The sequence below is a fragment of the Malus domestica genome, chromosome 01 (genome assembly GCF_042453785.1).
Source record: "Malus domestica chromosome 01, GDT2T_hap1".
Taxonomy (NCBI): domain Eukaryota; kingdom Viridiplantae; phylum Streptophyta; class Magnoliopsida; order Rosales; family Rosaceae; genus Malus; species Malus domestica.
In genome coordinates, this window is record NC_091661.1 from 21,518,659 (window position 1) to 21,531,436 (window position 12,778).

Consider the following 12,778-nt stretch of genomic DNA (forward strand, 5'->3'; position numbering starts at 1 on the left):
ACAAAAGAATTGGGAGTAACGGGTTTAAAGCCCAATTATCTCAAAGTTTGGGGCAAGATAAACCCGAAACCCGTTTAAATTTGGAACCAAGTTTATCAACTCCCATGGAAACGTGTTCGTAAATTGTGGAGCTGTGTGTAGTAAAAGACTGCAAAATCTTCTTCGATGGCAGCTTCTGCTCTTGCTTTCTCTCTGAAAACTTCACTCAACAATTCTCCTCTGCTTTTTATCCCTTCAATTTCCTCAAATCCTCTGCTGCCTCCAAAGATTTCAACCCTTTCTTCTTCTTCGTCGTCGGAAAATTACAGAAGCCATCAGTTGAAGCTCCTCAAGAGCACCCCAAGAGCCTCTTCTGAAAGAGAAGGTACTCAATTTCTGCTGCTCCTCAACATTTTTGGTGTTGGAACTCTGTTGAATTCAGTTTTTGAAGCTAAATTGTAAATCTTTTCGATAGCGAAAAAGAAATGGATTTGCTTTGGGATTTACCTGAAAGCTTATCACTCAAAAATCACCAACATAGTCTAAACCGAGCTTGAACAAGAGACACTGGATTCACGAGAGTCGAACCTGAGAACTCCCGCTTACAAGTAGAGATGAATACCACTAGACATTGTAGTATATGGCATAGATTATTACTGTTTTTGTTTAATTTGTTTTAACAACTTTACAGGAGTTCCTGGTGAGTTGATTGAAGATTCAAAATTCGTTCCTCTAAATGCAGATGAAATGATATTTGGTCCACCTGTAAGTTGCGGTTAGTTTCGCTCCAGTTTTTTTCAATCATAACAGTCTGCCAATGTCTCTATATGTTAGCAAGCATACCCTTCAATTTAAAGACACGAATGACCTAATGACAGTCGTTTTTTGATTGAAATGTATATGACTTTCTGAACTTGTTAGTTAGAAGGAAGAAACAAGCTTTCGAAATTCCTCCTTTAGAATCTGATTTTGCAGGAAATTGCAAATGTAAATCATTGATCTATTTATAGATGTATGCCGATAAATGATATTACAATTACTAATGAGGTTGAAGATTCAAACTTTCTCGTTTCCAGGCTTTGTTATTGTTGGGGTTTGAAGCGGAGGAAGCTGAGAAGGTAACTTGTTTTCCATCTATTTACTTTTCTCGTTTCTGAAGAGTTTATTTGTCTTGACCAGTGTATTAAAGAGTGAGGCGTGGGCGAGGCGTCTGAGGGATAGCCTGGTCTAGGCGTGAGGCGTGAGGCGTGAGGCGAAGCCTCATGGGACCTAATTTTTTTAGTATATACATTAAGCGTACACATATATTATTTTTTTTAAAAAAGGATTATTAACCAATAATCACCCTGAGCACACACATATATTATAAATATATATACACACATATATAGACATATATATATATATATATATATAATAGAGGATGAAAAGCACAATGAGCACACCTATAACAATGCACGCAGACAGCACACACATCCATTATATAAAAAATAAAAATCAGAAAAAAGGCAAAGAGACGATAGTGCAAGGAAGAGGTATGAGGCAGTTAAAACCCTACCCAAAATTTGGGTTTGGGAGTTGAAAAAAAAAAAAAAAAGCCTTGAGGCGCGCCTTCCGCCACCTAGGTGGCACCGGTGAAGCCTTACACCCACTCCCTTAAAACAGAGGCGGCAACCCTCAAGCCCAACCTGCCTCAAAGGGTGCCTAGGCGTGCCCTGAGGCGAGCCTTTTAAAACATTGGTCTTGACCAATGCATTTTCAATTCTCCATCTAAACGTTCATGCTTGCCATATGATCGATCGTATGGGGCAATGCAGGATCTCTTCAAGATCTATATAGTAGTAAGAAATTTCTACAAAGATCAATAGATTATGGACTGAAGTTAGTGAATCTTAGAAAGCTAGAGAACATTTTGACATTGCTACAACTTACAAGTAGGAAACAATTGCTGCTTTGAAAGTTTTAAAACCAGTTTTCTGAAACGGCTGCAAGTAACGTTCATCTCAGAGCGTTGCTGGTTGTACTTATACGTGGCTAGTGCTACACCTATGAATCATGGCTCGCGCTCATCGTGTTATCTTATGTGTCTTCTCGTGCAGATCCAACAGTTTTTGAAACAGCTAGATGGAGAATTCCTCAAGGTAATCTTGTATATTTGTTACTATGTTTGTTCCCTATGGACATTGACCTTTTCAAGGTTGACCTACAAAATCGAAAACAGCAGCCAATCAATCGTACTGATACCATAGTGATAAGGGAAATATGTCTGATTTCTTCACATGTTTGCCATTTTTCTGTTTAATCTTGTTAATGTAGGTTATTTATTGTACTGAAGACATGATTACTCGTTCACTTTGGGACGCGATGAATACAAGCCAGCCAAATTTGGAAGCATTAAAGGTTGAAAATCTCCACCTTGCTAATTACTAGTTCTTGCTGAAAACCGTACGTTGAATACTGGTCATCTAAAATTCATGTCTGCTTGATGAACTTTGGAAATGCAAAATTTAAGACATCTGGACATCTGAAGATACTCTAATTTGGCCTCCATGCTTGTGTCGTTATAATCTAAAGTATGTTTTCATCATCATAGTACTTAAACTAATTAAAATTTTCCATCTTTTCCATAGTTTCTTTCTGTTCACAAAGTTCTTAAAGCATCAGTTTACAAATCGTTTTAATGTTTAGTAATTTCAAGCAAAATTAGTCAACAAAAGATGAGGTTTAGCATTTAAGCGCAGTGGAGCGGAGGCTACACAGTAATTATCTTTTAGATGAAACAACGGGCTTAGGGAGCTTACAAGTTGAAGGATTATTAGCATCTTACCCGACCTGTTAAGTAGGAAACTTGTAGCTGGTCTCCTGCAGTTGACATGTTCTGCTCTGCAGATTGCTAAGCCGCTGCCACGAATCTGTTTCTTCTCTGGTCTCAGTGGGGAGGAGATGATGGTGTTCATTGATTCTTTCCCGGAATCAGGTACCTTTAAGTTTCTCTATCCATCAAATAACTAGTTATCTAGTGGAAGACATTTGTACGTATTTAAGCAACATATACTCGTTCTTGTACCCCCTTATTTACTGCTCTCAGTATGTATTTAACTACTGAATTACCGTTCTCTGTTTGAACACATTTGTCTTGTCCATTTCCATACTGGCGTAACGGCGTTACTCTTTTGATATACAGGACTCGAACCAGCCATTTTTGCAGCTCTTGTTCCCAACAGTGCCGATAAACCACTGGCGGAGTTGATAGAAGAGATCGTGGGGGACCATGAAATGCTAGTGAGTCTATTTTCTTGCCCCATTCCTAAATATACGAAAATCATCGGTCTATCGTTTAACCGGCATTACATTTTTATCCCCACGCAGACTGCGAAAGAAAAGGAAAATGCATAGGCTATGCGGAATCGACCATTCAAGATTCAGTTTTGTTTTTGCGCTTGAAACTTGCTTGTAGTTTATGCAATGTTTACATTAGAGAGGTAATGTAATCTTCAAAGTTATTGGAATTCTCGCTAGGGGTTTATAGCTCAAGCGATTATGAGTATTTACTCTGCACCCGAAGTCCTAGGTTCGATTCCCCCTTGCTCCAGTATCGCTTGTAGAAAGAAAGTTGTTGGAATTCTCAAAATTATATTGACTCTATAGAAACCCTATAAATCTTGCCACTCCCCTAAGGTGAACGAGAAGTCATTTGATTTCGCTACCGACCAAATTTGTGATCAGATATGCAGAGAACAGAAAATACAACCCGAACTTGCTCCTTTTATTTGTCCTATAGCTTGTACTAGACCTGGCATTTGGAATCCGACCGACCCGTTAATATTAGTATTTGGGTGGATGCTTAACCGGTCAGATCGCTAACAGATGAACCCATTAAATAACGGATCACTTTGGATCGACCCGCCATTAGCATCCGTTAGTTGAAGATGTTTTAGTAATTTCAGTTAAGTTTTAACAACAAAAAATAAACTCTATGCAAACAAAAAATAATAATAATAATTGTTAACGGGTCGGATTGAACCCGACCCAAACCCAATAACCCCGATCCGTTTACAGGTCTAGCTTGTACCAAAAGAAATTTGATAGAAGAGAAAATTGGAGCATTGATCCTAGACTTCGGCCCAACTTCACTCATAAATCATCGTGGTAACTTTATGTCCACCACTCGATTTTGATTGTATTACCGTTGAAGAAATACAGCATAAGCACTCATAAATTTTCATGGTGGCGACAATAGCGGCGCCAACAGCAATGATGGTGTCGCCAGCAGCAATGGTGAGGGTATAATGGTGGTGCCAATTCTAGCGTGTGGTTGTTGGGGGTGTAGAGGTAGCAATGGTGGCAGCGGTGGCGGTCAATCAGCTATGATCAATTTGATACGATGATGAATGTTTCGCCTATCTCCTGCAAAAAGGATGAACACCGTAGGACGAGTTAGAACCCGTATGAACATGAGAACCTTGGTGTTTAAGAGGCTAGCCCTAAACTCCGCAAATCCAATCAAGCATAACAATTTGTCTGTGTTATGCCTTGTGACGCTCTATCGACCCGGCTAACAAGATGAGGGGGCGGAAAGGGCTTTAAAATACAACGTTTTCTGAAAATAAAAGGTGAAGTCACAACAACTTGAACAATGTCACGGTTTTCTTCTTGTATTTCTACCACAAAGGAAATACTCTATGATCCTGAAAACTCACGCACCGGGGAAATGTGGAAACGCAATGGATGCTCGAAGCTACGATCAGATCGTACAATGTGGAAATATTATGCCACCACCTCATATGAAAATCAACAAACTGCATTTACTGCATAGCTTTAAGTATTTGTATGCAACAAGCAAAGTTATTTGATCATGCTTTTCAAATCAACACAAATCGAAGCAAACCGCAACGAAATTTATGATCAAATCCCACATAATGTAAAACTGCAACTACATTACTACTCTGTTGCTCAGCTAAACCAGCTTCAAATCGACTACTTTTCTCAATAAGAAACAGCACAAACTGAACAAATTATCGAAATATAAATTGAAAAACAAAACAATCAAAGCAAACTGCAACGAAATTTATGATCAAATCCCACATAATGTAAAACTGCAACTACATTACTACTCTGTTGCTCAGCTAAACCAGCTTCAAATCGACTACTTTTCTCAATCAAAAACAGCACAAACTGAACAAATTATCGAAATATAAATTGAAAAACAAAACAATCAAAGCAAACTGCAACGAAATTTATGATCAAATCCCACATAATGTAAAACTGCAACTACATTACTACTCTGTTGCTCAGCTAAACCAGCTTCAAATCGACTACTTTTCTCAATAAGAAACAGCACAAACTGAACAAATTATCGAAATATAAATTGAAAAACAAAACAATCAAAGCAAACTGCAACGAAATTTATGATCAAATCCCACATAATGTAAAACTGCAACTACATTACTACTCTGTTGCTCAGCTAAACCAGCTTCAAATCGACTACTTTTCTCAATAAGAAACAGCACAAACTGAACAAATTATCGAAATATAAATTGAAAAACAAAACAATCAAAGCAAACTGCAACGAAATTTATGATCAAATCCCACATAATGTAAAACTGCAACTACATTACTACTCTGTTGCTCAGCTAAACCAGCTTCAAATCGACTACTTTTCTCAATCAAAAACAGCACAAACTGAACAAATTATCGAAATATAAATTGAAAAACAAAACAATCAAAGCAAACTGCAACGAAATTTATGATCAAATCCCACATAATGTAAAACTGCAACTACATTACTACTCTGTTGCTCAGCTAAACCAGCTTCAAATCGACTACTTTTCTCAATCAAAAACAGCACAAACTGAACAAATTATCGAAATATAAATTGAAAAACAAAACAATCAAAGCAAACTGCAACGAAATTTATGATCAAATCCCACATAATGTAAAACTGCAACTACATTACTACTCTGTTGCTCAGCTAAACCAGCTTCAAATCGACTACTTTTCTCAATAAGAAACAGCACAAACTGAACAAATTATCGAAATATAAATTGAAAAACAAAACAATCAAAGCAAACTGCAACGAAATTTATGATCAAATCCCACATAATGTAAAACTGCAACTACATTACTACTCTGTTGCTCAGCTAAACCAGCTTCAAATCGACTACTTTTCTCAATAAGAAACAGCACAAACTGAACAAATTATCAAAATATAAATTGAAAAACAAAACAATCAAAGCAAACTGCAACGAAATTTATGATCAAATCCCACATAATGTAAAACTGCAACTACATTACTACTCTGTTGCTCAGCTAAACCAGCTTCAAATCGACTACTTTTCTCAATCAAAAACAGCACAAACTGAACAAATTATCGAAATATAAATTGAAAAACAAAACAATCAAAGCAAACTGCAACGAAATTTATGATCAAATCCCACATAATGTAAAACTGCAACTACATTACTACTCTGTTGCTCAGCTAAACCAGCTTCAAATCGACTACTTTTCTCAATCAAAAACAGCACAAACTGAACAAATTATCGAAATATAAATTGAAAAACAAAACAATCAAAGCAAACTGCAACGAAATTTATGATCAAATCCCACATAATGTAAAACTGCAACTACATTACTACTCTGTTGCTCAGCTAAACCAGCTTCAAATCGACTACTTTTCTCAATAAGAAACAGCACAAACTGAACAAATTATCGAAATATAAATTGAAAAACAAAACAATCAAAGCAAACTGCAACGAAATTTATGATCAAATCCCACATAATGTAAAACTGCAACTACATTACTACTCTGTTGCTCAGCTAAACCAGCTTCAAATCGACTACTTTTCTCAATCAAAAACAGCACAAACTGAACAAATTATCGAAATATAAATTGAAAAACAAAACAATCAAAGCAAACTGCAACGAAATTTATGATCAAATCCCACATAATGTAAAACTGCAACTACATTACTACTCTGTTGCTCAGCTAAACCAGCTTCAAATCGACTACTTTTCTCAATAAAAAACAGCACAAACTGAACAAATTATCGAAATATAAATTGAAAAACAAAACAATCAAAGCAAACTGCAACGAAATTTATGATCAAATCCCACATAATGTAAAACTGCAACTACATTACTACTCTGTTGCTCAGCTAAACCAGCTTCAAATCGACTACTTTTCTCAATAAGAAACAGCACAAACTGAACAAATTATCGAAATATAAATTGAAAAACAAAACAATCAAAGCAAACTGCAACGAAATTTATGATCAAATCCCACATAATGTAAAACTGCAACTACATTACTACTCTGTTGCTCAGCTAAACCAGCTTCAAATCGACTACTTTTCTCAATCAAAAACAGGACAAACTGAACAAATTATCGAAATATAAATTGAAAAACAAAACAATCAAAGCAAACTGCAACGAAATTTATGATCAAATCCCACATAATGTAAAACTGCAACTACATTACTACTCTGTTGCTCAGCTAAACCAGCTTCAAATCGACTACTTTTCTCAATCAAAAACAGCACAAACTGAACAAATTATCGAAATATAAATTGAAAAACAAAACAATCAAAGCAAACTGCAACGAAATTTATGATCAAATCCCACATAATGTAAAACTGCAACTACATTACTACTCTGTTGCTCAGCTAAACCAGCTTCAAATCGACTACTTTTTCTCAATAAAAAACAGCACAAAGTGAACAAATTATCGAAATATAAATTGAAAAACAAAAAGAATATACCTTGAAGGATGCCCCATTTGAAATCCTAATCCTCCAATTCCAAACAAAACCCCCTCCCCAAAACAAGCTAAAACCCGTCACCAAATCACTCAATCTTCATCATCGTTGTCACTCTCATCACTAAAGTAACCAGGTTTCTTTGCAACCTTTTTACTCTTCTTCTCCTCCGCCTCCTCCGCCGCCAACCGCAACCTCAGATCAGCCCCATCATCCACCACCGACGCCCAATTATCATCCTCAAACTTCTCACCACCACTATCATACTCCTCCTCGTCCACAGGTGCCGCCCTGCCGCCATTACCGCTACCACCGCCACCTCTCTTCACCCGCTTCGGCGGCGGCCGCTCCCTGGGCCCCAGCTGGTTCTTCGGGCACTCGTACGACAAGTGCCCCTCCTCGCCGCACTCATAGCATCGGCTCTTGTCCTTGTACTCCCTCTTCCGAATGAACTCGGTGGCCCGGCCATTGTCAGCGGCGATGGAGGCGGATAACTTTCTCCCGTTAAGTATCTTCCCGTGCATCTCACTCGCCGCCGTGGAAGCATCGGTGCGGGACACGAATTGGACGAAGGCGACGCCGCGGCTCTGGCGGGTCTCGCGATTCTTGAGGACGGTGACTCTGGCGATCTTGCCGAAGTGGGAGAAGAGGGTGTGGAGGTCCGAATTGGTGAGGGAGTAGTCGAGGTTGGAGACGTAGAGGGTCGATTTCGATGGTGCTAGGCTTCCTGAGCCGGACGTACTTACCGGTTTTTGGTTTTTGGGTTTTTGGGTTTGTGGGGCGGAGGAGGCGTAGCGGTAGTAGAAGGTGTCGTCTTCGTCTTCGTCGCTGCTGTTCTTCTTCTTCCTCCTCTTCTCCGCCATTGTCGATCTCACTCTCGAAGCTCCCAAATTTCAGTCAGACCTTTTGTTTTTTCTTTTGTGAAATCCTTTACCAACGCCCTTGAACTGTGGAATCTCGTTACATTTGGGCCCTTCAATTTTTTTATTTTAGTATTAAGCCCCTTAAATTTGCACTTTCTTTTTATCAGTTCGAACTATTCTGGTTCGATGGCTAGGAAACTGTTTTGTTTTGTTTTGCTCTTGGTGGCAACCCCTTCGCAATTGAGTGTTTCGTTTTGCATGTGGTGGTTAAAAAAAATGAAGGAGACGGTTTCTTGAACTAATAAATGTTGTTGGTGTTGTGTTTTGAACTCTAAGTTAGAGAATATAATTGGATGTCATTAGCGCGTTAATGTGTTTTTATTCTTTACTGATTAATGAAATCGGGGAATGTTGTTAAGTATTGTTAAGCCTCACTGCATTTTCTTATCCTTTTTTTTTATTAATGAAGTGCAATGTGGAGTTTTCAAGTCCAATTTGATCACAAGAGCAGTTTATCAAAAATGTGATCAAAAGTGCAACCATTAGTCAAAAATCATGGAACAAAATGCCGATAATATCGGCGAAATATCGTCGACGGTTTTTCAAGGGAACGATATTTTTTTTGGTATCCAACGGTTTTCGTCAAAATATCGCGATAATATCGCCGGAGGCTTCGTCGTCGCAACTGCAGCCGAGGTCCCGTCGTCGCAGCTGCCAAGGAGAGGAATGAGGGAGAAGGTTCGAGGGATTGGGGAAGGGGGAAACACACAAAACCTTTCCCGAGGGTTTCGATCTCAGCTCCGGAGCGGCGAGCGGCGTTGGGTGCCTTCTTCGTTCTTCCTGATGACGACGGGCTCCCAGTCCTGCGTGATGGGTCATCTTGACATGGCGATCGGCTGTGGGAGGGGTGTGCGGGGTGTCGGAGATTTCTGGGCTCTCGAGGCGGTCTAAAAGGGCTTTTGGAAGAGAGGCGAGGGGGTGCGTTGGGGGGGGGGGAGGATACGGGTGGAAGTGTCTGAAAAGATCTGGAAGAAGAAAAAGAAGGGCGAGGGGGAGGACACAGTGGAAGTGTCTGGAAGAAGAAAAAGAAGGGCGAGGGGGAGGACATAGTGGAAGTGTCTGAAAAGAATAAGAAAAGCAAGGGTTTTGGATTGGTGCGTTGGCACCATCTGAAAAGAAGAAGAAAAAGTGGTGGTGCGTTGGCACCATCTGAAAACAAGAAGGAAAAATGTTTGCCAAAAAAAAACAAAAGAAGAAGAAGCAATAATAATTAAAAAAAAAAGGGTTTTGGAATGATGTGCTGCACCATGTGAAAAGAAAAAATAAAAATAATTTTTTAATAGAAAATTGTACAACAAGATTGATTAAAAATTATATATAAATGATTATGGTGTGTTTAGATTTCTTTCATTAATTACTACATATTTTCTACACTCACAATGTTTGTCAGCTCGCTATATAATCAACTTGATAATGTTAAATCCATCATGCAATGCATTTCCTTCCAATTTTTTGTGATAAACTAATAGATAATTGACTAAATAAACATCTTGCAAAGTTTCAATAAAAATTTCCAAGTTTTTCTTACAATTTCCGTGGTTTCTATGTAATTTTTATCGATATCGATATTATCCCGATATTTCCATCGATATTTCCGTTTTTTTGGACTACCGATATTTCCGATATTACCGATATTTAATACCTTGGTCAAAATAGAAAAAATTCATTGAAATAAGAAGATCACTTGTATGAAAAGAAAAAAAACAAAATGAACACTAACAACGCGTGTTTCACAGGGGATTAGTCCAATTTTTCGAGAAGGATTTTGGCCGGATCATTTTTGTGAAGATTTGGAATTCTGAAGATCCTCAAATCACATCGGTTCATCGTACATTATGTAGTCAGTTTCTGTCTGATACTGTTTATATTTAATTTTAAAAAACAAAATTTACAATAATTTCTAACCGCACGATATACGATGAATAAATGTGATTGAAAGATCTATGATCCTCTGGCAATTTTCCCTTTTGTTTTGCCTATATCGGTTAATCCCACGTGGAGAGCACGTGAGATTGCCAAATCCAGAAAAATAAATAAAACAAAAAGAAAAGAGTAGATTGTTTTGAGTGGTGGTTGAGTTATGACTTATGAATGGACAGATGGGGAGATATCATCATCGGATTTACAGAATTGCTGATTGCTGTCTCCCGAACGAATACGCAGCTGCGAACAAGGCTTCAGGCGATTCAAAACCAGATTATTCTTCTGCAATAACACACCACTTCACCAGTTCTAGGGTTTCCTGTGACCTATTACTGAAGGTACCCTTTTTTTTTTTCTTATGTATCTTTCGTATTTGTTAGTTCTTCAGCTTTCTGTTTGGATAAGAAAAATCGGATATTTTTATATTTGAAATGCTATGAAAAATCCGGATTCTGGGAATTGGGTATTGGATAATTTGTTGTTTCCTGTGATGGGTATTGATTGGAATTTGAAATCTTTAATTTTTGTCTTTTGGGTCAATGGTTTCGTATTTCCGGTATGCGTGATGATTTGGAAGACAATAGGCAAGTGATTTGATTCGAAATCTGCGTAGAGGAGGCTACGCGAAAGATCGAAAATAATCTGTAAGAAAATTGATGGGGTGGAGTGGAGAATGACTATTTTGGAGTGCCAATCTGCTCCAGAAGAATATCGGGTCGCGGATAAATTTATCAATGCAGGCAGTTGAAATATAAGTTCTTGTTTTACAGCTGAGTTATCATTGACTTGGCGCAAAACCGAGCTCAATGACGTTCTAGGATTCATTAAGCCGACTTCACTCAGTGGGATAAGCTTTGTTGTTGTTTTACAGTTGAGTTCGTTCGACATGTCTTGAACTGCATTTGATTTTTAAACCACAATAGTATAGATTAGTAAAGATGGCTCTCGAGTGCCTTTCGTTGTTTAATTTGTGTATCGATTAGTAAAGATGCACGAAGCCACAAAGTGAATCAACGGCATTGATTTATTATTTTCAGGTTTACCATTTAACTTTTCTGACTTTCAATCTTCAATTTTTTTTGACAAAAACAGTGATGAACTGCCTTTGGCTATGAAAAGATGCATGAATTCTCCACCACGGATGGCTTTATGGAGATAACTGAAGGCTTGGGAGAGATGATAAGCAACGTTGCAAACGAACCGTCAGTAGGGCTTTTTTATATTCAGCAGCACGTACAAAATGCAGCGCCCAATCTCGTTAGTCTTAGAAGTAATGTTGTGGAAAAGGCTCGTCAAACAGCTTTGCACACTGAGGATTCAGAGGATTCCATAGCTACGGTGAGATCAATGAAAGAATGTGGGGTCCCCGTTGCTGATGAGATGATTAAAGATATAAAGAAATCTCTAGCGCTTATGTCAACAAAGAAGCCGAAGAGAGGTGTAATCCATAAGCAAACATCAGGTTTTCAGATGGGAAGAACAAGCTCTTGGAAGCCAACAAGTTGGGTTCGTAACCCAAGCGATGCCCAACAGGATACCGAAAGAGGTTATTTTTCTACCGTAATCAAATCTGCCAGACAAAAAGCAAGTGGTTTCAAGTGGCCGCAACGTGATCCTGAAGAATTAACACAGACCTATTATTCTAACCCATCACTATCGGTTGCTTCTGCAAGCACCAGTTCATCTATGCCGGATGTGGAAGCTGAGGAGTTGCCCTTGTCGAGTCCTGTTGCTGACGAACCACAAGAAGAACAAGCTGATGAGAGCTTGTCGACTCCTCATTTATTACCAATGGCAGAAAACTATGATGAATTCAAGGCTGACAGAGAAAATAAACTAAAGGAGTGGTTGGAAGGAGCCGGTAACCTAGATAATCGCAGAGGAACAAGCGATGCGGCAAGATTTTAGCTTGTCAATGTTACGATACTGAAAGAGCTTTAGCCTGTGCGTACTGTCGCGTGTTATTTTCTATGGGTGGTAATGTACACACGATATTCGATTATTATGAATACTGTAAGAGCTTGCGGTATTTGATTATGATGTGTGAATAGAGCATAATGTGGATCGGCTACCAGGAATCTGGCAGGAGTTGTAAATCCGCCGTGACTCACTCCATCTTGTATCGCAGGCTCGCGGCATTGTTGTGCTCTTGAAGGATGCACCGTTTCGAATTCAATGTAAAGCTAATGGATCGAAATG

The 12,778-nt window shown here is 38.6% G+C and overlaps 3 protein-coding genes across 3 annotated transcripts; 2 read left to right on the forward strand and 1 right to left on the reverse strand.

The window, feature by feature from the left end:
* Nucleotides 1–33: 33 nt before the first annotated feature.
* LOC103427317 (uncharacterized) lies at nucleotides 34–3,543 on the forward strand. Its single transcript, XM_008365408.4, has 8 exons — nucleotides 34–364; nucleotides 671–744; nucleotides 1,056–1,097; nucleotides 2,079–2,120; nucleotides 2,296–2,379; nucleotides 2,869–2,956; nucleotides 3,164–3,261; nucleotides 3,349–3,543. The coding sequence occupies exons 1-8, from the start codon at nucleotides 166–168 to the stop codon at nucleotides 3,373–3,375; spliced, it is 654 nt and encodes a 217-aa protein (XP_008363630.1). The 5' UTR covers nucleotides 34–165; the 3' UTR covers nucleotides 3,376–3,543.
* Nucleotides 3,544–3,947: 404 nt separating this feature from the next.
* On the reverse strand, nucleotides 3,948–8,851 carry LOC103427798 (U11/U12 small nuclear ribonucleoprotein 31 kDa protein). Its single transcript, XM_070818338.1, has 2 exons — nucleotides 7,737–8,851; nucleotides 3,948–4,386 (listed from the first exon to the last, which is right to left on the reverse strand). Exon 1 carries the CDS (start codon nucleotides 8,594–8,596, stop codon nucleotides 7,826–7,828), a length of 771 nt encoding a protein of 256 aa, XP_070674439.1. The 5' UTR covers nucleotides 8,597–8,851; the 3' UTR covers nucleotides 3,948–4,386; nucleotides 7,737–7,825.
* Nucleotides 8,852–11,698: 2,847 nt separating this feature from the next.
* Nucleotides 11,699–12,608, forward strand: LOC103427648 (uncharacterized). Its single transcript, XM_008365745.4, has one exon. It carries the CDS (start codon nucleotides 11,699–11,701, stop codon nucleotides 12,485–12,487), a length of 789 nt encoding a protein of 262 aa, XP_008363967.1. The 3' UTR covers nucleotides 12,488–12,608.
* Nucleotides 12,609–12,778: the final 170 nt, after the last annotated feature.

Coding starts and splice junctions, on each gene's coding strand:
- LOC103427798 (XM_070818338.1), bottom strand. CDS start 8,596: ATGGCGGAGAAGAGGAGGAAGAAGAAGAACAGCAGCGACGAAGACGAA.
- LOC103427648 (XM_008365745.4), top strand. CDS start 11,699: ATGCATGAATTCTCCACCACGGATGGCTTTATGGAGATAACTGAAGGC.
- LOC103427317 (XM_008365408.4), top strand. CDS start 166: ATGGCAGCTTCTGCTCTTGCTTTCTCTCTGAAAACTTCACTCAACAAT. Junction 365..670: donor AGCCTCTTCTGAAAGAGAAG/GTACTCAATTTC, acceptor ACAACTTTACAG/GAGTTCCTGGTGAGTTGATT. Junction 2,957..3,163: donor TGATTCTTTCCCGGAATCAG/GTACCTTTAAGT, acceptor TTTGATATACAG/GACTCGAACCAGCCATTTTT.